At 37.5% G+C, this 23497-nt stretch overlaps 1 protein-coding gene across 1 annotated transcript in view; it reads right to left on the reverse strand.

Annotated features, from left to right (window-relative positions):
* Positions 1-21323, reverse strand: part of XDH (xanthine dehydrogenase) — a gene marked incomplete at both ends in the record, with an annotated part of 57465 nt that extends 36142 nt beyond the window's left edge. Inside the window, 12 exons of the mRNA XM_081312765.1 lie at positions 995-1146; positions 3088-3180; positions 4167-4305; positions 5351-5437; positions 6548-6616; positions 9095-9163; positions 10380-10441; positions 10777-10903; positions 11092-11200; positions 13036-13132; positions 15222-15279; positions 21276-21323. Of these exons, the coding sequence (XP_081168891.1) occupies positions 995-1146; positions 3088-3180; positions 4167-4305; positions 5351-5437; positions 6548-6616; positions 9095-9163; positions 10380-10441; positions 10777-10903; positions 11092-11200; positions 13036-13132; positions 15222-15279; positions 21276-21323 (1110 nt within the window). The remainder of the gene's footprint in view (positions 1-994; positions 1147-3087; positions 3181-4166; positions 4306-5350; positions 5438-6547; positions 6617-9094; positions 9164-10379; positions 10442-10776; positions 10904-11091; positions 11201-13035; positions 13133-15221; positions 15280-21275) is intronic.
* Between the last annotated feature and the right edge of the window lie 2174 nt (positions 21324-23497).

Genomic DNA, 23497 nt, shown 5'->3' on the forward strand with positions numbered 1-23497 from the left:
GCAATACATCTCAAGTTAATTTATCATTTACTCTTCATGCTTTCACGATGTGCTAAATGTTTTTTTCATGAAATTAAGAACTGGTAGATTTAAACAATGATTTACATTTAGATTCATTATTCTAAAATGTACTTGTGTGAGTGAATATAAAGACATTTAGATTAATTATTTATTTTCACTTTTTCTGTAAAACATCTGGGCATTTAACATGCCCCAACAAAGAAAATATATAGTCAAATCTGATTTGTCAGTTCAAAAAATATTACCCATTTTCACTCTAAAGTATATCTCTCTTGCCTGAAGGTTGGTATAAATTCAAAGATATGCTTCTCCTAAGCTGACATTTCCTCTGAAGATTTGTTCAAACTAAGCCATGCATAAGAAGATTCGCTGATCAATTTGAATTTACCAAATAATAAAAATTCTTATTGCCTTGTAGGCTTGTTCTCTTTATAGACAATATAGGAATTATTCTATTAAGAACAAAAATATCCAATTTCTTGTCTCCATTTAGCCACAGAAGTTCACTGGATGGCTTGGATCCAGGTGTTAACTCTCAGATTTTATCTGGGCATAAAATTGGAGGAGAAAGTTGAAATACTTTTGCAATGAAGGATGCTTACAGGATGGTTTTCTGCCCAACTCCCTGAGATCTTGCATTGTTGCCCACCATGAACCTTGTGGGGAAATTCATAAGGAACATCAGCATGTCTAGTAACTTGTGTATTTAGATATTATTTAAGTTGCTCTACAACTTAAAGTTGTCAAGGTTAAGAAACACTGGTCTAGATATTCAGAAGTAGATGAAGTTGTGTAACCTTGAAATTAAAGTCAGTAGACTACCGGCCACCAGCATTATGGGAAGTATTGTTTGAAGGGTAATAAAATAAATTGGGATATAAAAGTGCCAAAGGAGATACACTTTAAGGAACAGTACATCCCACCTGCCTTTCTTGTCTCCTTCCTTTATCAGAAACTATTTGGAAGCACTTACTGCAACATTGCGGATCTGAGGCCCTGCAAACCATCGCAGTTGTTCTAGGACTGCTTGGAAGACCTCTACTTGGTAAGAAGGAAACTTGTCCACTGCTTTCCTGAGTTCCTCTTCCACACAGCTCAGGCTACAGGAGGCACCGAATTTGATTCCTGTAAAACCAGAAACAAGAGGGATTTGACTCTCTTGGACCTTCACCAAGATAAAAGTATTGCTCTCAGGAGCTGAACTGAAGAATTTTTACATCTTTAGTCTCCTCCGTTTATTTTTATTTTTTAAAAATCAATAAAGGATTTATTTCCTGCATATCTTATAAGGATGTATATTTAACTTAGCAAGGAAGGAATCTGAAGGTCATGGTGGATGGGTCTATATCACATATGTGGGGACAGCTGGTTTTTGGGGTAGAGTTTGGGAGATTCTTTTAAAACTGTGATATGCTTATTTTACAATGTACATTAAAATTTGTTCTATTTATCCCCTGAAAACAGGAAAAAATGGGACACTGTTTTTTGGTAATCATAGTGGAAAACTTGAAAGCAACTCTGAAAAGATGGGGGGAGTAGAGATTACAGGTTGACCTCTTTCAAGAGAAGGTAGAGATCTAAAATTACTGCTGTTAAAAAGGTTGCAAACATTCTCAGCATGCCAAGATGTTCAATTTCCAGCTGTCATGGAAAAACGCAATGGAAAAGACAAGAGACAGCAACACAAAACAATAATTCTTACTTTAAGATTCAGAGGTTTATTTTGCTAATGATTTGGAACATAGCAAGCATAATAACACAACATCACTTACATTAATAACCCATTGCAATGAGACCATATGGCATAGCAGATTCCAAAAGGACAGCTATAGGCCAATGGCAAATCAATCAGGTCCACTCCCAACTCTTTATACCCTTTCTCATTCTACGACTAGTGAGATGGTCCGCTAACTTTTGCTGACTTCTGCTGACTTTTTACTGACCTTCTGCTGAATATAACATATATCTGTGTACGTTCGAACTCAAAACAATCAGCTACTTTCAGTTCCCTATTTCTTATTGTTCCAGTCCTTATGTTCTAAATATACACAGAACTACCTACTTTCAATTTCATATTGCACAAAGCTCAGCAGATTATAAATAATATGTCCATATGTGAAACAATATAGAGTTCGAGTTAAAGCTTTGTTTTAAATCACTTCTGTGGGGCCTATCTCAGGATTGTTCCAGCCTCATATTGTTATATGAGGAAGGGGCTATATTTTCATCTCCCACACAGCACACCAGTTCTGCCATTACAAGAAAGTGAGTAAACCCATGGTTATGCAACAGGTCATCCTTTGAAAAAGTTTTATTATATTTGTAATAAGTGAGTATATATATGTTTTATTAGTGCAATACAAATATATGCTCCCTTTTCTAAAGAAATCATTTGGAGTGTGATATGTGCATGTGTGTGCAAGTCTTCCATTAATTTCTGAAGAACAAACTAGTTTATTCACCTAAAACAGAGGCTCAGTTGCTTCTGGGCAATCAAATGACCCACCTGCCTCCTGATCCCAAGTCTTCATTCAGAAATCTGGACATTTGCTCTTGGATAGCTTTTCCCAACCAGGCATCCTGTAATTTGCATTAGAATTGTAATCCCTGGAGTCTGCTTGGGAAATATTGCTCTAAGCCGCATTTGGATTCCCTCAATGTGGTCTTGGGCTCTATTTAATGTATCTGATCTGGCCATGTGTTGTACTTGCAACTTTCCCAGAAAGTCCTAGAAAAATGCCCATTCCCTGCCCATCCAGGTTTCTGTTGCTTGTTAAAACAGCACAATACGTTTGCATTTTTCGATAGATTACTCCACCAGCCAACCTCACTGTTTCAAAAAGGACAAACATGTTCAGAAATTGTGGCTGATAAAAGTGACACCTGAGCTCCGAATTTGGTTTAGAACCTTCCCCAGAAGTGCAATCAGTATACCAGGAACAGAGAGAGGCTATAAGTGCATGGGGAGAAGTGGTGCCACCCAGCATTTTTTAAAATCATGGCTTGTAAACTTTTCCGTGTGCATTTCAAGCACATATTGCCAATCCCTTCAGGCAGACTACTTACCCTCTTCTGTGTGCTGAACAGAGTTCATTTCTGGGATCCAAGCTGGGGCTATAATCACAGGGTACAGCATGTTCTTTAATCTCATTTCAATACCTGAAAAAAACAAAATCCAATGAGGACAGTGCAGACATGGCAGCCAACTAGAAGTAGTAAATCTGCCAATGATGCAACAGAGCTCTTATATAAAAGACTTCCAGAACAGTAGATCTCATCTCAGTGGTGATGGTCCTCCCTTTCTCCAGAGCCATTCCTGCATGCCTAAAAGGGAAGACATTTGCACTGACTTGTAATGAACGTAAAGCCAAGTATTTTCCCTTCTGCTTGGCACTATCAATAAATATTCTTTAATATTCTCTTGCCTGTATTGCTTTCATTCTTCCTACAGTAACCTACTACAGTATCAAGTATTTTAATATCTTGTGATTGGGATAAGCACACTGGAGATCTACAGCAGCTATGATTGGTTCATGAAAGTTAACTGGTTTGTCCAGCATTTCCCCTTCCTTTGTGAAGCAAGGGGCTTTCAGACATTCAAATTATCGTATCACCAAGGGAGTGGAGAAAAACCTATTAATGGGTGCTGAAATGTGCCTGAGAACCTATTTTGAATTTATATGTTGTTTTGAGGCATTCTTACAAAAATGGTTCCACCTATGGGATCAAATAAAGTTCCCATGAACATAACAAGAGGCCTGCTGAGAGGGCATTTAGTCTCCTTACTCCCAGTATCCAGTATCAAACTGCCTCTAAATTAGATGTAAAGCATAGTCATCATATTGTAGTCATATTCACTAAACAAACTGCATGTCAGCTGGGTTCATATAATTTGTTAAATCATTATGAATGATAGTGGTTGGGTTCCTATTATGAACTACATTATGGCTTAATATACATGTTACCCCAGGGACATTGCTATTAATTAATTATAAATGTTACTAATTATCTCTTTAAAAATCCTAGGTTAATGGTTATGATATTATGAAGGAAGAAGTAAATTCTTGACTGGTCAGCCAATTATATACTGCTACGTATATGTTTGAATACATTTGTTTAACAGGATACAGACTTGGTCCTCTTACCCACTTCTGTGTTCCCTACTACAAGCTTGGCATCGGGGTGCTGAGCTTTCAGAGAAACAAGTTCCTTGAGAGTTGATGGTTGCAACCACATCACTCGTTCGCCTTTGAAACACAGTGGCTCAATAGGCTTTTTCTGTGTCTATAGAGAAAAGACCAGATTCAGCTTCATGTAATCACAAAACAAGCAATCTCAATTTGGTATGAAGGAGAAGAGAAGGGCTGCATTATAGTTGCAGTTACTATTTCCAGTGAGTGACAGGCTTCAGGACTCTTTGAAACAAGAAGCAATGTAGGAGTCCTTCTAAGAAGTCAATAAATCCTCTCTCATTATCCAGTTGGGTATTTGTAAGTGAGAGGGGCAAGAGTTCTCCAAGATCTATCTGCAACAAAGCTTAAGGCTATATAGCTTGAGAAATACTATCTTTCGTTTATCAAAGTCCCTTTCCCCTGCTCTCTGGGAAAGCTGCACCAAAGCCGCGTTGGTTGCAGGCTAGTAAGGCAGAAGTGATTAGGCAGAACTTAAAGAAATTGACTCCAGTGGATTACTCCTTACATTGGCACTGTGGTTAGAATGCAGTATTGCTGATTGTCTGCAATTCATCATCAGCTATTCCCTGTGCAATGGTCAGGACCCAGGCACAATTCAACCCCTGTGCAGGGCCATTATCCTGGATTGATTTTCTGTGATATAACAAGCTACATAAACAGAGGAATTACAAAACTTTTCAGCAGCCAATGTTGCTTAATGCCTTGGGTCATTTGCATTGAATGTGTATGGAACTGCAAACTGTTAGTGATAACATTTCCTATCATATCTGAGAGAATTTACTTAAAGATTAAAGAGTGATGAATCAAGGACTCCCAATTTGCATATAGCTGTTGGCCTGGTTTTTGGTTGGTTTGTTTTTTACATAACCAACCTATTTTTTTTCTTCCTCCCTCTCTCTCTCCAGCTCTATTATAGTTCCTAATTCACCACTGAAATGTGTCAGGAATAAAAAGCTGCTGACATAACCTTCAGGTTAGTCCAGACAGAGTATCGAAGTTTACTCTTTCTTAAAGTGGTACTCTCCAGATAAGTTGACAGAATCCTAAATAGGCTGGTTTATGGGTGCAAATCAACAAGAATAGCAAAATCTTCCATAAAGAAATTCAGTTAGCTTGGCAAGGAAAAGGAAACTCACCAATAACTCAGGTGGGAATATAGGTTCCTGGGTAGGGTCTAAAGGCTGGAACTCAGATGCATTGAACAGAGTTGTGGTAATCAGTCCCTACAGAAGAAAAACAATGTATATATATTAGATCCAGTGGGTCATTGTTTCGGAGGTATTTCCTTACCTAAACAGAGAAACAGAATGATCAGGGGCAAAAACACAGTAGGAGCAGTAATAACTTCTGACTTCCTGCCAGCGTAAGCACAGCTGACAGCTCGCTAGTGGCCAATGGTGACACCAGTATACCTGGTCTCCAGAGGGCTAGGTTTAGACTGATCTATCTGATCTCCAGTGGCTGAAAGGAGCAGTCGGTCTACCTAGCCTCCAGAAGCCTTGGCTGAGATCGATCTACCAAAATTCCAGGAAATGGTGCCGCAGTGTAGCACATATTTGTGACCACAGATTTGCCAAATTTCAATCTCACAGAAGTAATGGGTCGCAGATTTTGGACACATTGAGTAAATTAGGCCATTTGAGGTACCTTGGGTCAAAACTTGTTGCCTTATGATACATTGTTTCACCTAATTAAAGGTTACAGACACAAGAGAGAGAAAGAGAGAAAGAGAAGCAACCTAGAACTAAGGAGAAATTTCTTAATGGAATGTCTTGCCTTCTAAAGTTGTGTGTATCCCATCGCTGAAGGCTTTTAAGAAGGGATGGGATAGCCACCTGTATGAAATAGTAAAGTTCTCCTGCTTAAGTAGACGGTTGGACCAGAAGACCTCCAAGCTCCCTTCCAACACTGTTATGCTATATTCTAAAGAGTTTTAGTAATATAAAATTAAACAGTATAATATATACATTTTTTCTTGGTTTTGTAATATTGTGCTATTATAGACTGTTTTCATGTTTTTTATTTCTGAATTTGTAAAAAAAATAGTAACAGTAAGAAGGTTCTAGAAGTAACAATATTTATTCAGGTACTACATGACCACATAATTCAAGTCAGTTTCCTACTATCCGATGGTTCCTAATTTGTTAAAGCTACAACTATCAAAATTCCCAAGCAAACAAACTACTAATTATACTCTGTACTTAAGAATTCTGGGAGTTGTAACCCTAATCCATCTATAGAACATCCTGCTGTGGATAATTTCTCCAAGTGTTTATTTTTACATAAGAATGTATCAAGAGTAAATATCTATATCCAAAGTTTCATAAACTTACTGAATCGCCTTCTTTTTCATTCATGCAACAGTCTAGGTTATTGACTTGTTTATCATTGGACCCTTGGACCTTTTAAAAAGTATAAGACATAATAAAAATAGCAAATTAGCAGACATATGAAAGGAAGGAAATCAAAAACGTAATACTTTTTTTAAAAAAATCCTTTTTTCTTCCTTTTTTCTCTTTTTTTTCTTTTTTGTATTTTAATTTGTGTTAAATTTCCCTTGTTCGTTTATTTTTTCCTTGCACTCTTGCTCTTTCTCTCTCAACCACACATACCGTGTTTCCCTGAAAATAAGACCCGATATTTTTTTGCCTACAAAAGAGGCACCATGTCTTATTTTGGGGGGGGGTGTCTTTTCCACTCACCTTGCCATGGCAGCACCAACAGCCCTGCCCAGCCAGTCCACCTTTTCTGTAGCCAAAGGAGCAGTTTCATTCTGCACCTGAGAATGGAGCTCTGGCCTGCATTTTACCATCAGAGACCTTCTGGAAAAGTCTCTGACTGCAAGATGCAGGCCGGAGGATGCTGCAGAAGAAGTGGGCCAAGGAGGAGAGGCAAGTATCCATCCATGGGAGGCCTGGCTGCAATGGTAAGCAGGTGTGGGGTGCATGATACAGCTCCACCTCCTACCCCCCAGCTTGATTTTTAGGCATGCACCTCACCCCAAAACTAGGGCTTATTTTGGGGGTAGGGCTTACATTAGGCTCACCCCCAAAAATCAAGCTAGGGCTTATTTTCGGGGTAGGTCTTACTTTGGGGGGAAACACAGTATATACCCCAAGTACAATACAATAGAGATTTTAATATTAAATAATTTATCTTAAGAGTGAACTCTGCTTTATAGCAAATACCTGGAGGCAAGTTGGATCGTGCTTTTTCATTTTTTTTCTTTTCTAATACTTAGTACTCTTTTATGTACTTAACTTGGAATGAAAAAGCCAAATAAGGTAATGCTTACCACACTGATATCCTAAATTATAGCTAACATTGATAGAATATCTTTTTTCTTTATTTCCAATTTTGTAAGTTATACAAATAATAGAATGTCTGGAAATTGTAATTATGTAATTTGCAATTATGTCATACACACAAACACACACACACATTCTTGTACTGAAATAGCATAATGCATCAAGATTTATTTATTTACAATAAAAAGGGGAAAAGAACAAAACTATTTAATAATTAAATACAATATATAATAAAATATTGTCAAAATGCCTTTTCCTTCATGCAGATAAAATTACATTTATTCCTTTCATTTATGAAATATATGACATAAATATAAAGACATCTTGCCTTTTACACAACATGTAGTACATATACACATTTTGTACTGAAAGGTCTCATTCACTTTGATGAAAGAGAATTTTTGTTGAAATTTTTTAAAAAAATTCTTTCAGAATGGAAGAGAATTTCATAAACTTTCTCATGGGTAAAATGTTCTTGTATGAAAGATGATATTCAAAATCTGAGTGCAAATATATTCTGCTTCTTTTATTTTACAACAGTCTCTTCAATGATCTGCAGTCTCTCTGACTTCACACATTGCATTAAACTGAAAGGAAGATCTTACTGGGTCTTTCTACTGGGATTTTCCAGTTAAGCAGGCCCACTGTCACCATTAAGAGGAAGTGTTAGGTGTTATTGGATGTGATTATAAATCACTCTAAGTATGCAATTCTATGCATGTTCACTCAGCAGTAAATTAGGGCTTACACTAAAATGAAAAAGGTAAAGGTTTCTCCTGCCCAGTCATGTCCAACTCTAGGGGGCATTGCTCATATCCATTTCTTAGCCAAGGCAGCCAGCATTGTCCAAAGACATTTCTGTGGTCATATGGCCAGCATGACTATACACCAAGGCGCATGGAAGGCTGTTTGCCTTCCCACTGAAGTGGTACCTATTTATCTACTTGCATTTGCCTGCTTTCAAACTGCTAAGTGGGCAGGAGCTGGGGCAGAAATCAGAGCTCACCCTGTTGTGCGGTGCTCCGGGCTCAAACTTGGACTGTCAGCTTTCCATTTGACAAGCTCAGCATCTTAATCTCTAAGCCACTGCACCAAGGTCCCTTCCAATTTTTTATTATTATTATTATTATTATTATTATTATTATTATTATTATTATTATTATTATTATTATTATTATTATTATTATTATTATTATTATTATTATTATTTTAGTTAGCACCTAATTTGTCAGTCCTTTTAACATCTGATACGGCAAATCAGAATATGTGTATAAACCTAAAAAGGTTCAGTAGACATTTCTTATTCCCAAATAATCCTGGAATTATAATTATGTGGACACTTGGAATCTTTAACAGAATTGCCAATATTCTCAACAGTTATATTTCTGTTTATTTCATGTGGGAGGGAGATGTGACTTTTAAATTGATTCTTTAAAAAAATAATTCATTGTGTCAAGGGTGACAAATAATCCAGTTACAAGAAATTTCATAACATTAAAACAAATATTATTTTATTTCCTTCAGAAATTCTTTAAAAATTTGAGAGGCATACAACTGGTTTATGCCACTTACCACTGTTTTGTCTTTTCCAGCCATACAGCAACCTTTTCCAGTTACTAGTTTTCCACAGCATCCTCCTTCCTGGATAGAAATAGGAAGATATATAGGAGCACATATCAATTATTTGTTATTTACTATATTGATTTTAATTTATATTTAATATTTATTTATATCCTGCTTTTATTATTTTTATAAATAACTCAAAGCAGTGAACATACCTTATAATACTTCCTCCTCCTATATTCCCCAAAAGAATAAAGACTGTGAGGTGAGTTGGGCTAAGAGAGAGTGAATGCTCCTCATTTTTCTACATCTTGGAAGAGAAGTGACCAAATTCACTTCCTCAAGGAAAGCATTTCATACATTGGGACCCTCCACCATGTATCGGCCACAGGGGCATCTTCAAAAAGGTCTCTCCTGGCAGGCAGGTTGATACTTGGGAAGGCAGGCAGTTCTTCAAATAGTCAAGCCCTAACCAATATTTAACTTGTGCCCCATAGAAAAGTGGCAATTATTGTAGATTGTTCCACACGGGCAGGTGATCCCCATACCTTCCATCAGTTAGAAGTCTTCCAACTTATTTTTGCATCAATTGTGATTTATAAACATTCTTGAGGGGTAACCCCTCACAGAGAGCAAAGCAGTACCCACAATAAGTTGGAACCAAGATGTGAATAACTGTCACTATATTGCAGAAAGAGTTGGAGTTGATGTATTAACTATAGTTGTGCAACCATATGCCTCACTACAAATTTACCACCTGCAAATCTAGTCACAAATGAATGACAAGGATCATTCCCTAAAGGAGAATGCCACCCCAGGCTTTACTGTAACCTCCAAATGCAGTTTGGGTTTCACTTTTGGGTTGTTTTTGTTGTTTTTTTTGGGGGAGGGGGTGTTTGGTTTTTTTGGATAATAGAAGTTCTGTCTTGTCTGAGTATAATTTTAGCATGTTCTCTCATTTAGCCCATTTTTCAAACCTCAGTAGTGTTCAAGAGTATTTTCTTGGAATCGGATGATAATGAGAAACAAAATTGTGCATCATTGGCCTCTAAAATTCAAGATAATAACTCGAGTGATTCTATGGAGACAACATATGGAAAAACATTAAAATTGAAAACCAACCTAATAGGAGATAGTGGCAAATTACCTCAGTACTATTGTCAAGTAAACTACATCGACCTGGCTATGAAGTAAACAGAAATTTAGCTGAAGCCAAAGCAGATTGCATCTTCACATTCACTTGGAAAAGTCAGTCTGATTCCATCACCAAGATATTTTATCTTTAGCCCCTCACCTTTGCAAATGTTCTGTACCCCTCCAGGATGGGTCTGTATCCTGTACAGCGGCAGAGATTTCCTATGTCACCAAATCAAGTTGAAAAAGTTAACAGGCATGTAGAACTTAATAGAAAGGTTATTTTAGTTTTTACTTTTTTTCTCTACCATGAAGAAATTCTTTTTTTTTTCTTCCAGGAAAGGAGACTGCTAATAGAGAAAAGAATAATTGTCTCTGGGGCTTTGATAACTTTGGAAGGCAGGATTCCAGTCTCAAAAGATGTGACAACAAATTTACCAAGTCATGAGAGATCAACCTAATCATTTTCAAATGTATTTCTTGCTTTATTCCATGATGAAAAAGTGATTGTGCCAATAAAGATGGGAATTGTGGTCCACTGTGTCTGGCAATCTTACCTTGAAAAGCATCTTCAATTTCTTCCATTCTAGGTTGAGGATGTTTGTGAAGCAATGTATACATGGACATGACAATGCCAGGAGTGCAAAAACCACACTGTGATCCATGGCTTTTGGCTATTCTCTCCTAGAAGAAGAATTGGTTCATAGAATATGCCATGCCAAATCAATTAATCAACTTGCTTTTAGTTACAGGTGTGAACACGACCAGTGTCTGATCTGGTTCACACATCACATTACAAATAAATTAATTTAATTAATTTAATCTGTGAACCTAAACATTTGTTAACACATAGTCACATCTCTCCAGGTTACCTGTACAGGATGCAGCCTTGTCTTTGTGCTTCCAATGCCTTCAACAGTAGTTACAGCTACATGGTGGAGGGCGCAGATAGGGAATAAACATGCATTTGCAGAATAATGTCTGGAGACATTAATTAAGGAAGTGGCTTGTTTTATAAAATTTTCATTTCCTAAAGAAGTACAATAAAATGAATGAAAGCCAATTTCGGGATTAGGCTGTCTCATATTGAAACCGGAACAGAGGTAGATACATGGGCATCATCCCAATGTTTTAGAAGTTGACACCTCCCATTGGTTATTCTGATTGGGCCTGATGAAAGTTGAAATCCTAGGCAAACATTGGCCAAAAGATGTAGCTTCTGATTACCAGCACCATTACCGGATAAAGATGTAGAAGGCAAATAGGAAAGAGAATAAACTGATATCAAGATGACAATATTATCATTCCTTCAGAAGATCATAATTCACTGTTACTCATTGAAATCTGGCAAATATTAACCAGAGCTGAAAAAGTACAGTGATTTTAATAAATGTTATCCAATGCTTCAGTAATACTAAAATATTAGCAGGATTGATAGACAAAACTTGAATGTTGAAACTTTAAATCCTATTGAACTTCAGAGTTTATGGAATCACAAAACTATAAGGCTGGAAGGGACATTGGAAGTCTTCTTATGCAACCTCTTGCCCAAGGTGACCATAATCTAGAGAACAGATTTCCGAAAATTTCACCAGCAACTATCTTCAGAGACACAGACTACAGGCAATTAAGCACGGACTGACTAGGCCCGTGGTGGCAAACCTATGGCACACATGCCACAGGTGGCACCCAGAGCCCTCTCTGTGGGCACGCACACTGTCTTCCCAATCCTAGGCCTTCAGCTGGGTTTTCTAAAACCTTTTCGCTTTAGGCCTCCGCCACCCTGTGCAAAAAACAAAAAAAGGTTAAATCAATCAATTTCAACTTCTTGCGGGGGAAAAAATGATCTCGCAAAGTTGGAGTTGATTGATTGAACTTTTTAGTCACACCCAGTCTGCCATTACCACAGCAGCCACACCCACCCAATGGGTCATGCCCACCCAATGGGCCACGCCCACCCAGCACCTGACAATACATAAGTGGGTTTTGGGTTGCAGTTTGGGCACTCGGTCTCTAAAAGGTTCACCATCACTGGACTAGGCTCTAACTTTATAATCAGGTGCCTTCACTTCTGATTGGCTTTTAACCAAGCTTGTTTCCAATTGGTGAGGGCTAGTCTCTGATTTGTTCTTTGTTTAAATAATAAATCTTAATAATGCTATAAAAAAAATCCTACCCTGAAACATTGGAGTTCTATCAGTTCTAGACATGCCTAATTATTTTATCCACAACCCACTACACCAGAGGTCCCCAACCTTTTGGGCACCAGGGACCGGTTCTGTAGAGAAAGGTTTTTCCATAGACCAAAGGGGGCATGGTTTTGTGTGCTACCTGCATCCCACAGATGGGGCTTTGCTTGTTTGTGTGGACCAGTTGCTGGCATGCCACGGCCTGATACCGGTCCATAGACCAGGGGTTGGGGACCCCTGCACTACACAAAGTGTTGGATTTTAACTCTCTTATTTCTCCATTATCTGGACTTGCTGGTTGGAAATTACAGCAACTGAAATGTAGCTGATTATAAATGTTGGGGAAAGTTAGTCCTTCTAATAATTCATACAATTATGGCACAGCAGTATATTCACATAGCTCTGTAACACATATCTGTATAAGGAACAGGAAGCAAAGATTTTGCAAAATATTTAATATTTCTTGTGTGCAATCTTTTCTCGATCTGCAAAGGATTTTCAAGAGGAACAGATGGATTCTGAAAAACACATGTTCCCAGACATCCAGCACCTGCTTTGTCTATCACAAATTCCGTACGCCCACATTCAAGACCTCTTCCATTTTAGTGAATGGGGTACAAAGGATACATGATTTTGTTTCGGAAGTTGTCAAACCTGGAAATCATGACTGTGCAAGCACCACAGCCTCCTTCTCCACAGCCCAGTTTGGTTCCACATAAGCCCACTAAGAGGGTAGAGCTTAAGGAAAACGTACCAACATGGCTAATTGCATACAGTCCTTTATCATTGAAAGTCTCTGGTCCTGGTAACAAGCTTGCATTGTGCCTCCTAAGAGCAGACTAAAAATCTGGCTTAAAAAAAAGCTATCTGGGTTTATACTACATGTATTACCTGATGGGAAAACTGATTTCTAAAGGATTTAATAAATTTGATTTTAAAAAATCACACAGTTATTGCACTAAATTGGATATAGATTCCTGAACTATGTTCACACCACATACTTAACTTAATGAATGGATTCACAGAATATATCAAATCATAAACTAACCAAAATCATCAAGGCACAAAAGCTAATAAAGATTGAAACAAATCATGTCTTTTAATGTATTTATTTATCATATTTAGAAACCACTCATCTCCCTCACAGGGGGACCTTGGCTGGTGTTTTTGCAAGTGAGGTGAGTACAGCCTCCAATTATTATCTTACTTGGTTTGTGTGTCAATAATGGCACGTGGCCTTCTCATTTCAGTTCTTCAAGCAAATCTTTAAATCAATCAGTTCTGAGCTGCTTTTTTCTAATCAGTGTTTTCTGTTGATGGCTCTTTGAGATTTTATGTTGATTTAATATATTGTGTATAAAACTCCATACAAAGCTGGAAGTCTCATAATATGCCTCTTTTATGGTTTGGTGATTAATATGTACAACTTCAATGGTGCATACTGTATATCCTTTAATAAATACATTTTTTTTCCTTTTTTAATTGCTGAAAAGGATCAGCTAGTGAAAAAGGAATAATTGATTTACATACACTGTGTGTGTGTGTGTGTGTGTGTGTGTGTGTGCGTATTGTTCTATACATATGACTAAGAAAAAAAATCAGATCAGGCATTAGTTCTCCAGCACAGAAGTCAAGGAATGTGTATATTTACTAAAATATATGATGTTCCACTTGAGAACATTCTTAACAATGTAATTAATATAATGCAATCATTTTTCCATGGCAATGCTACTCAACTTTTTATGAAAAACAAATAAACTGAACCCTATAATGTAAGGATTAATATGCTACTTATTTTAAACAAGAGAGAAAACTCCCACTTAGATTTAACCCAAACCAGTGAAGTAATCCCCTTAAATTAGCGAGCCTGAATTTCTGATAATCAAATTGAACTCCCTTTTTCAGTGCCTGCAGGAAAGAAGCACTGAATCTACAACAGAAGCCAGATCCCAGAAATGGCCATAATCTTTAAACAGGTGTGCCAGTGGTTCATTTAGGTTCATTCCATCTAGATTTTTGAGCTCCAAAACCACATTTAGTGACTAAACTAGATTTGTGCAATTTAAATGTAGTTGTTAGTTTGTAGTTCGGCACCATGTGAGCACAACTAGATTTAACTCATGAGAAAAGTGAAGGTAAAGACGTCTTTGTGGCACCTGGCATTTTGTTTTGCAGTTTATTGAAGTCTTATTACCTTCTCTGGGAAACGCATTTTTAGCAAAGGATATGCCAGTGTCAACAGTCCTTAGGAAAACTATAGTTCTCTGGAAACAGATATTGTACAGAGAACTGTCTCCTCCATACCCTTCAGTAATAGCTAGCTCTAACCATAACATTACAGTTATTGCAACTGGTGATAACTGAGACTATATAGAAGAACATAGGACTTGATTACAAGGATCAGCAGATAAATGGATGTAAAAGGTTTGGGTGATTGTTGGGGCATTGCTTGTTGATCTTGAAATCAGACTTGATTAGAAATAAGCCATTCTATTTTCCAACATGAGAATCAATGAATGCAGAAGTAGCTCAACTTCTTTCCTACTAATGCAATGCAAGACAGAAGATGAAAATTGTCCATCTTCTCACACAGATTTTACGATCAGTTGTGAATGTGCTTTATATTTATGTCATTCAGTTTAACTCTGGCAAAACTAGAAATACTGGGAATAACAATTAGCAGGTACAGAATCTTCAGAAATCTTAAAACTTATTTCTACTGGACTCTGGCCTGCTCCTGTGTCCTTAGGCCACCTCAAAATATATGGACTATTCTAAATTCCATATGGTGCATGTTTCTTGACCTCAGATACATTTCCTTCGAAGGTAGATTAGCAAAGTAGTTTCTGGATCCACGTTCTTCTCCACTATCTAAAAAGAAAAGAAGAAAAACAGTTTCTTAAAAGACATTTAATTATAAATATATATGTATGCTGCAGCTAATTCCAAAAACAAAGGAATTGATATCATCCATCAGCAGCTGATTACATTGTAGTAAATCAGATCTTTCTACTATTTGTGAGTGAATTTGACTAAGAATCATTTTTTAAAAGATCCCCGTTCTTGAGGTAGAATTATTAAGCACTAACCCAGGAGTAGGCAATCTTGGCTCTTTTATGACTTGTGGACTTTAACTCCCAGGAAGTGGCTCAGGAATTCTGGGAGTTGAAGTCCACGAGTCATAAAAGAGCCAAGGTTGCCTAACCCTGCACTAACCTGATATTTGCAATGTAAAACTGCAGGTGGCAATGAGTTTTGGAAGTATTCAGGTTCAGGCCTGATCAACATTGGATGGGAGACACCAGCGTATTGCAAGACAGTAGAAAGTCAAAACAAATTGTGGAAGATGACAACAATGAACCTCTTTTGTATTGTTGCCAAGCAAATGTTTTGGATGTGTTTTGCAGTCACAAGGAGTTAAGCTCAGTTCAAGATGCATTTACTTTTTTCACAGCTTTCAAACAGGGTTTTGGTGCCTTTAATGATTCCTTTTTAAAAAAAAAGACTCATGTATTTACTTGTTTTGATTTAAATGTTAATAGTCATACTTTTCAGTAGAAAGAATAATAATGATTTCAGTTTAAATAAATGGGCAATATCTTACTGAAATTGTAGAATAAAAATCAACTAAGATTAACAAAAAAAACTTTGTGCTAAACACCTCCTGTCACGTACTGAGGGCCAGAAGTATCTCTGGCAATCACAAATTAAGTATACTTTATCTCCCTGGTCCAACTTAGTGGACTAGGTGCTCTATGTTTGAAAACATCACAAGCATGCAAAGTGTATCAAGATCAGGATGGCAGTATCTGTTCTGCCAACTATAACATACTTTCCTTCCTAATTGCAGTACAAGACTGGTAGACACTGAGTCAGGTTGTTCATTTACTCCTCAAGGTAGATTTTATGGCACAGCTACAGTGAACTCCTAGTCTCTTGGCTTGGCTTGCCACACTATCCTTGCTCTACCTTTAAGCTAGATTTTTTTATTGAATTATTTATCAGCATTTCTCTGTAATGGTACTTCTTGTTGATTCCTGAATGCTTCCAATGTCTTTCTCTGTAAATGATTAAGTATCTACAGTGCCTAACTTTGCATAATATACAAAAAATTAACTGTAGTTAATCAGCTTATAGTTCAGTAGATTGTGTGAACCCAGAAGATGGGTAACCATTGCCTGGTTAAATAAACTCCTCTTTACTTATCTAGCTTTCTAGGATGGTACTACAGTAAATTAATGTACAATAACCCTAAAGGTTGGGTATAACAGGCTAAAATGTCAGCTATAATTTGGACCATTTGAGCAGTTTCTAGGTGCTGGGCCCCTAATGCTACTCACTAAACATGTAGCTTTTCTGCCTTAATTTCTTTAAGTGATTTGTGATTTATAGAGGATGAGATCTTGAGCAGGAGAAAATTTTCACCTGCTGAATTCTAGCCAACTTAGTTTTAATTATTAATACTAAAGTTTATCTCTAACTTTCCAGATTAGAATCAGTTATAACGTGGCTTTTCAATTGAAAACTTTGATCTCCGGGTCAAAAAACCAAAAGCTTATGCTTGCTTCTCATTCCGACTGAATTACTTTTGTTACTAACAGATTATTTCAGCACATTTCTTATGTTTTTGTAGAAGAAGGTCATTGTGTGCTTTAAGTTGTGGTGGTGATGATGCTGTAACACAAACTAAGTGTTTGTTAAAATTCATTTTGTTTAGACGTGCAAGCATTTCAGGATAGGTAAATGCCCATTTCTTGGCATAATTTGGTTTACTGCCATAAAATGTGGCAGTTAGTTAAGGTAACTTCTGTAAAGGAGATTGAGGAAATTGATACTGACTTTACAGAACCATAATATTTGGTAGCAGGGTGTTTACTCAGTAATAATTGCTGGGGAGGCATGGACAATCTATGGAAGCCAAATGCTGAATTTCATAAATCTTTGGGATGATACAGCAAGACTCACTATAATGCATGTTAAAAAACAAGATCATACTTTCAAAGTCTATTTCCTCCTGTATATTCCATTGTTATCATTTTTATGGGAAATACATGTCACCTAAGAACTGAATCAGGACTAAGCTATATTTCTAACAAAAGAAACCCCTTGTTGCTATTTTTTATTTTTATTTTTTTATTTTTAATTCCATTTATATCCCGCCCTTCTCCGAAGACTCAGGGCGGCTTACAAGCTTAGCAGTAGCCTTCATTCTATGTATATGCCTGCTTATTAGGGCTTTCACCCCCCCCTCAAGCGGCATTATTACAAAGTCAGCTTAATTGCCCCCAACAATCTGGGTCCTCATTTTACCTACCTCGGAAGGATGGAAGGCTGAGTCAACCTTGAGCCTGGTGGGATGCGAACCTGCACTAATTGCAGGCAGCTGGTGTTACTTAAGGAGGCATTAGCCCACTGCTCCACCAAGGCTCTTGCCATTGATTTAATGAGAGATCAATTTTCCATCAAGACTATCATATGGAAAGAAAAACATTTGCCCCCTGAACCCCACAACTTCCCAAATCTAATTCCTTCCACATATGTAGGACCTGCAACTCCCATAATTTCTAGCCAGCATTTATAGAGCACCTGTTTTGGGAAAGATGATTTAATGCATATCTACTCAAACAAAGTCAAACCATTCATGTAGATACATCACTGGGACATTAAGTGTATAAAGAGTGGTAAAACAAATGCATACGACCCTCCTTTCATTGAAGTAGTTATTTTTCTTTTTATATCCCCTTATTACAAAATCAATATTAATCAAAATTTTCCAGTCAAGTACAAGTGATGGTCATGCTATAATGAAAGGGGGAAATAGTATGATTTTGGCTGTTGGTTTGAGAAGTTAGGTACTTAATGAACTTCAAATGATAAATATTAATTTTGGCTTGTTTTTCTATACCTTATCAAATTCTCCCTATCACTCATCATTGTAGCCTTGAAGTCACATGCAGCAAACTAGACCAGTTATTCACAATGCCAGATTGCCAGAAATAGAGACAAGGTAACCTTTCTCATCAACTGCAATATATTGTGTTCTGTCCTAAGCTCTCGGTCACTACATTCCCAGGGTTTGCTGAAATGCTCTCTACCTTGTGCCTTTTCTTCTGGTAGCATTTCATCATCTTTCCATGCTGCACTGCTTTTGAAGGATCTGAACAAACTTGCACAACAAAGCCTGCTTACGTCAAGATGACTATGACAGAATTCGTGCATCTTTTAGTCACAGTGTGGACTCATTTTATGAAACAAGCAATCCAAATTATTTGCCAACCTTTTCCCGAGCTTAAGCTACTAAATCAATACTGGCACCATTTCAGAGGATTTTTTACTTGTGGAAGGGACACAGCTGATGTAAAACGTACTGTATGAGGGAAGATGATTAGATAGGATTTCAGTTATTGTTTAGATCTGTAAAAGCCTGGAACAAACACTTTTGCACATTTTGTATCAGGAGTTGTTAACTTGTCATCAAATACAGGGATTTGGACTCAGTCAACCTCCACCCTAGCCTCAGTGTGGTTTTTAGTTGGCCACCCTCTAAAGAAGATGTACTGCCAGAATTGCTTACAGAAAGAGGAAGGCTCTAGAAGTATCTAGAAGAGTTGCATGTTTGTAACTATCAATACATTGCCTATTCTGCTTCAACTTGTAGCAGCTCTTGAAGAATTCAAAAGTGGGAAGATTTTTTTCCGGATGTCTAATAAGCTTTTTTAGTTAAAAATCTATGGGCTGAGCAGGTCTTTTCTACATGCAAAGCATACAGTATTCTGCTGAGCAATGATCTATTGGGGTAGGGCAAAAAGATGTAGGAACAGGACTTCACTTTTCTCTTTATTTCAAGGATGCTCATAGTTAGAAAAAGAAAAGGGAAAAGAAAAGACCTCTGTTGGGATAAACCCTAGATCAGGGCTTTTCAACCTTTTCACCCACTGTACCACTTTTAGGATATGGCAACATCCGAGTACCACCAGTCGCCTAGCAAGGTGTCAAAAACTTGATGACCCCAAAAAAAAGGAAAAAAGTGATGAAGTACAGGTAGTCCTCGACTTACAACAGTTCACTTAGTGACTGTTCAAATTTACAATGGCACTGAAAAAAGTGCCCCTCAAGCCACATCCGAGCAAGACACCTGCCTGCCTGCCTGCCTGGCGGCACTCTTCTTTTTGTCCGAGGTTTTCATTGTTGTGAGCATTGCTGTTGAGGATTGGCAGCAGGGGTGGGGTGGAGGGGTGTTTGGTTTTTATTTCCCCCCCCATCTGCTGGGTGGTTGCAGCAGGTTTTGGTCATTTCACATGACCCTGGGATACTGTGACCGTCATAAATATGAATCAGTTGCCAAGCATCTCAATGTAAATCAAAAGACCCTGGAGATGCTGCAACATTCCAGCTGACCGGCGCTTCTTCTGGGCTCAGAAGCAGCAGGATCAGCACTGAGCTCCACTGAGCCCTGACACCCCCAAAGAAGTGCTGATCCTGGTGCTTTTGCTGAGCCCTGACAGCCCTGTAGCTCCAGCAATCTCTCACTCAGGCTTGTGCAATGCTGCCACCGGTTAAGCTCATTCCCCTCCCCTGCTACCACTTTTCTAGGATGGTCGCGTACCACCTGCCAGGTGCCAATGTACCATAGGTGGTACCCGTACCACTGGTTGAAAAGCCCTGCACTAGAGAGATTTAAAGAAGCTGTGATGATTGTGTCATTCTGCTTTCCAGTTTAATTAAGCATGAGCAAAAACAATATTCTCCTCTGACTGCAGATTGATACAGGTACAGATTGAAAGCTACAAACCACAGTGTTTTCAAGGAAGTAAGAACAGTGACTTTGTATACAGTTTGTTGATGCAACCTGCCTAATCTCCTGGCTGTGCCCCATTTGGTACCTGCTGAGGGTATCTTTTTAAGACAAGCTTCAGTCAGATGCTCAGCCATAAAAGCAGAATTTGGCCATGCTGTATGAGATTAATCTAAGCTATTTATAATGGAATTAAAAGGGAGGTGCTAATTTGTTTCAATTCATGAACTACATCCTGGCAGCAGGAACAAATTCTATGCAGAGTCTGGCAGTGAAATTTTCTGGAGCAAACCAGTACATGGCCATACAGTATATTTTTCTCTGAAATTCATCAGGGATGGAATAATCTACCTGTTCCAGCACAGAACCCATCTGTTATTGGTAATTGCTAACATTTAAACTTACTGTCAAATAAAGATGTCGGAGTCTGGGAGGGGAAAATGGGACTTACTTTTGTAATTCAGTTCATGGATATTAATATGCTAACTGAAAAGCAACCAAAGATGAGATCAGGAAAAGTTCAAGGCAATCAAGCATATATACATTATTTGATTACTATGGAGCATAAGAGATTGTGTTACTTTGTCTTACATTGTCTTACTTTGGTGGATTTCTGCAGTTCTCTTTAATTCAGCTCTATTAGGATTTATTGAGCATTTGCTCAGCACTGAGTTATGAACGACACTATTATAAAAGTGACGTCCCTGCCTTAAGATCTTTTTCAATGCAAAATGAAACAGAAACACCCTGAAAAATGCTATGCTTTTTCCTACCTTTTTGATTCAAAGAAACATTGGATCCATTAAAAAACTTAATTTGTTTTCTAAAATCACTCCCACCCCCAATTGCCATAATGATAGCTACAGTATTCATCAGCTATCACTGCTCTTCATTCATCTATCGTTTATTGAATAGATCAGTAAATATCTTAAAGAGATAACTTAAATCCAGTACTGCTTCTCTGAGAAATGCTTTTGCCATCTGCTAAAGAGGGAGAAGAGCCATGGGAGTAATCCATGAACTAAGATGCAAGAAGAAATGTTATTTAAAAAAAGCACGGGTTCTCTCCTACCTTCTTGCCATTTACAAAGAAGACCAGTTCATTGTTTTCTGGGGCCATTTTTTGCATCTTCTGAATGGAAAATAGGAATAAGTTCCTGGATCACACTCTAAAGTTGCCCAACACAGCTGCAGCCTGTCCCAGGAATATCAAAACAGGCAATGTGAGAAGTTCTTATGAATCTTTTATCTTATATTGCAACATTAAAAGAGTCCAAGTTATAAAAGAACCGCCCAGAGGTGTGTCAGCTACACTTGGTTGGGACTTCCTGCTCAAAAGATAGTGGAGGGAAAACAGAAAAAAAGTAGACTCCACCCCTTTCTGTGCCATGAAATTCAATGCAATCTTCTGTAGATCAGGCAGGCAAACTTTGGCAGGAGAACAAGGTTGATCAAAATTATGTCTGTTCTTTCACATTCTACCACTTGTGACATAGCTTTGGAATAACTGATTCTAGAGTAGTGGTTCTTCAACTATTTGACCCCAATTACTCCCTTTCCCAGCCTTGAATAATGTCATTACCCAGAGAGAAAAAGCCCAGACTCTGTTATTTCACTAGCTGCAGTCCCAAACTGGATTCTTGACACACAAACAAGCAATTTCAAATTGCTCCATTTGATATGCTCAAATTAACTGTTAGGGGTGATTAATCCCAATTTAGAGCCAATGTTGTAGAGTAGTGTTATGTCACCATAACTTACAGTAACTTTGTAACAACTTTCTTTCTTAAAAAACTGCTCAAACCTGACAAATCGATGCTTAAATGTATACTATATACTTAGAATGTAATTTAAAACACAAATAGATTAATCCAACTGATTTTATAATTCTCAAATCCTTGCAATTATAATATGTTAGTCAAAAAGAAGTGAGGACATTCATCTTGGGCAATTATGCTTAGGCAAGATGCAATCTGGGTCAGTCATCAGGACCAGAGGTTTAGTCTTCTAAGCTTTCAGACTCACGCCAAAAGGGAATTTCTGTTCAGCAGAATGTGTTTCTCTCTAGCAGAATTTTGCTTTTATTAGGTGACCCTTAACTGTGATAGGAACCACTGTCCAGTAGTTCTCTTGTGCAAAATTAATTCCTCAGTCAACTTACATCCATCTTGAATGCTTTCCTTTCATACCTCTCAAAAAAACCAGCTTTAGTGTCTATTACTAAACTTTGAAGATATTAGCATTAAGAGATCAGCATCAAATCAAGCATGACCTAATTGTAATTTATTTCTATTCGCCATCTTTTTCTAAATAAAATATAAGTATACCTGTAAGGAAAAATTCTATTTAAATTGATGATCAGTATAACACTTCCTGAGAACCTTATGATAACCCCCCTGCAATTCTTAGGCCTACTAATAGTCCTTCATTTTTAAAAGCAGCATTATGCAATGCATAGCTACATTCCTCAGCTTTTACTAGAGTGATTTGAAACATGCGTATACATGAATTTAATGCATATTTAAATTAAAGTTTGTGCATATGAAGAATTAGACCTTTGTTATCACGGAGGCATTTTATTTGATGAAGTAGTATTCCAAAACTCAAATATATCCAAAATCCACATGCATTTGCACTGATAATTCTGAAACAATTGATTAAGCAAGCTGGAAGTTGATATTATCTATGTTCATAGCAACCTGGTTGGGTTTCCAATACCATGCTTCTTAGTATTTCTAATAAACTATAGCATAGCTCAGCAAAATATAAACAATGAAATATTTGTGGTGTCACACAAACTTTAATCATATTTCAACAGTATTATAGGCCATGTTTTTAAAGGCACACAATGCAGCAATCTCAAATTTATCAGACTTGGGTATGTTTACTACTTGGATGATGGATTGCCTGACACCCTTTGGGCAGCCTTGAGATTGGTGGAAGAAAGTCAGAGAGATTAAAAATACTTAAACATTTACTCAGTCTACTTATGAAAGGGAAAGTAGAACATTACCTCATCTGAACTTCCTGCTAGCCCACTGTGTAGTTCAAAATCACTATAGCCAAGTAGCCTCTGTATTCTTTATCCCTGCCTTTCTAATGATCCAAACAATATAAATTCAAGTATAGAGTACATGTTCTGCAAGCCAAATATCTCGGTTTCATCCTTGGTATTTTCAGTCTATGCATCTCAGACTGAAGAACAGGAAAAAAACAGCACAGTGGTGGGATGCAGCCAGTTTGCACTACTTCGGCAGAATCGGTAGCTAATTTTTTGTTGCCCAGGCCCAGAAC

This window comes from Vipera berus, assembly GCF_964194415.1.
Source record: "Vipera berus genome assembly, chromosome: 1".
Taxonomy (NCBI): Eukaryota; Metazoa; Chordata; class Lepidosauria; order Squamata; family Viperidae; genus Vipera; species Vipera berus.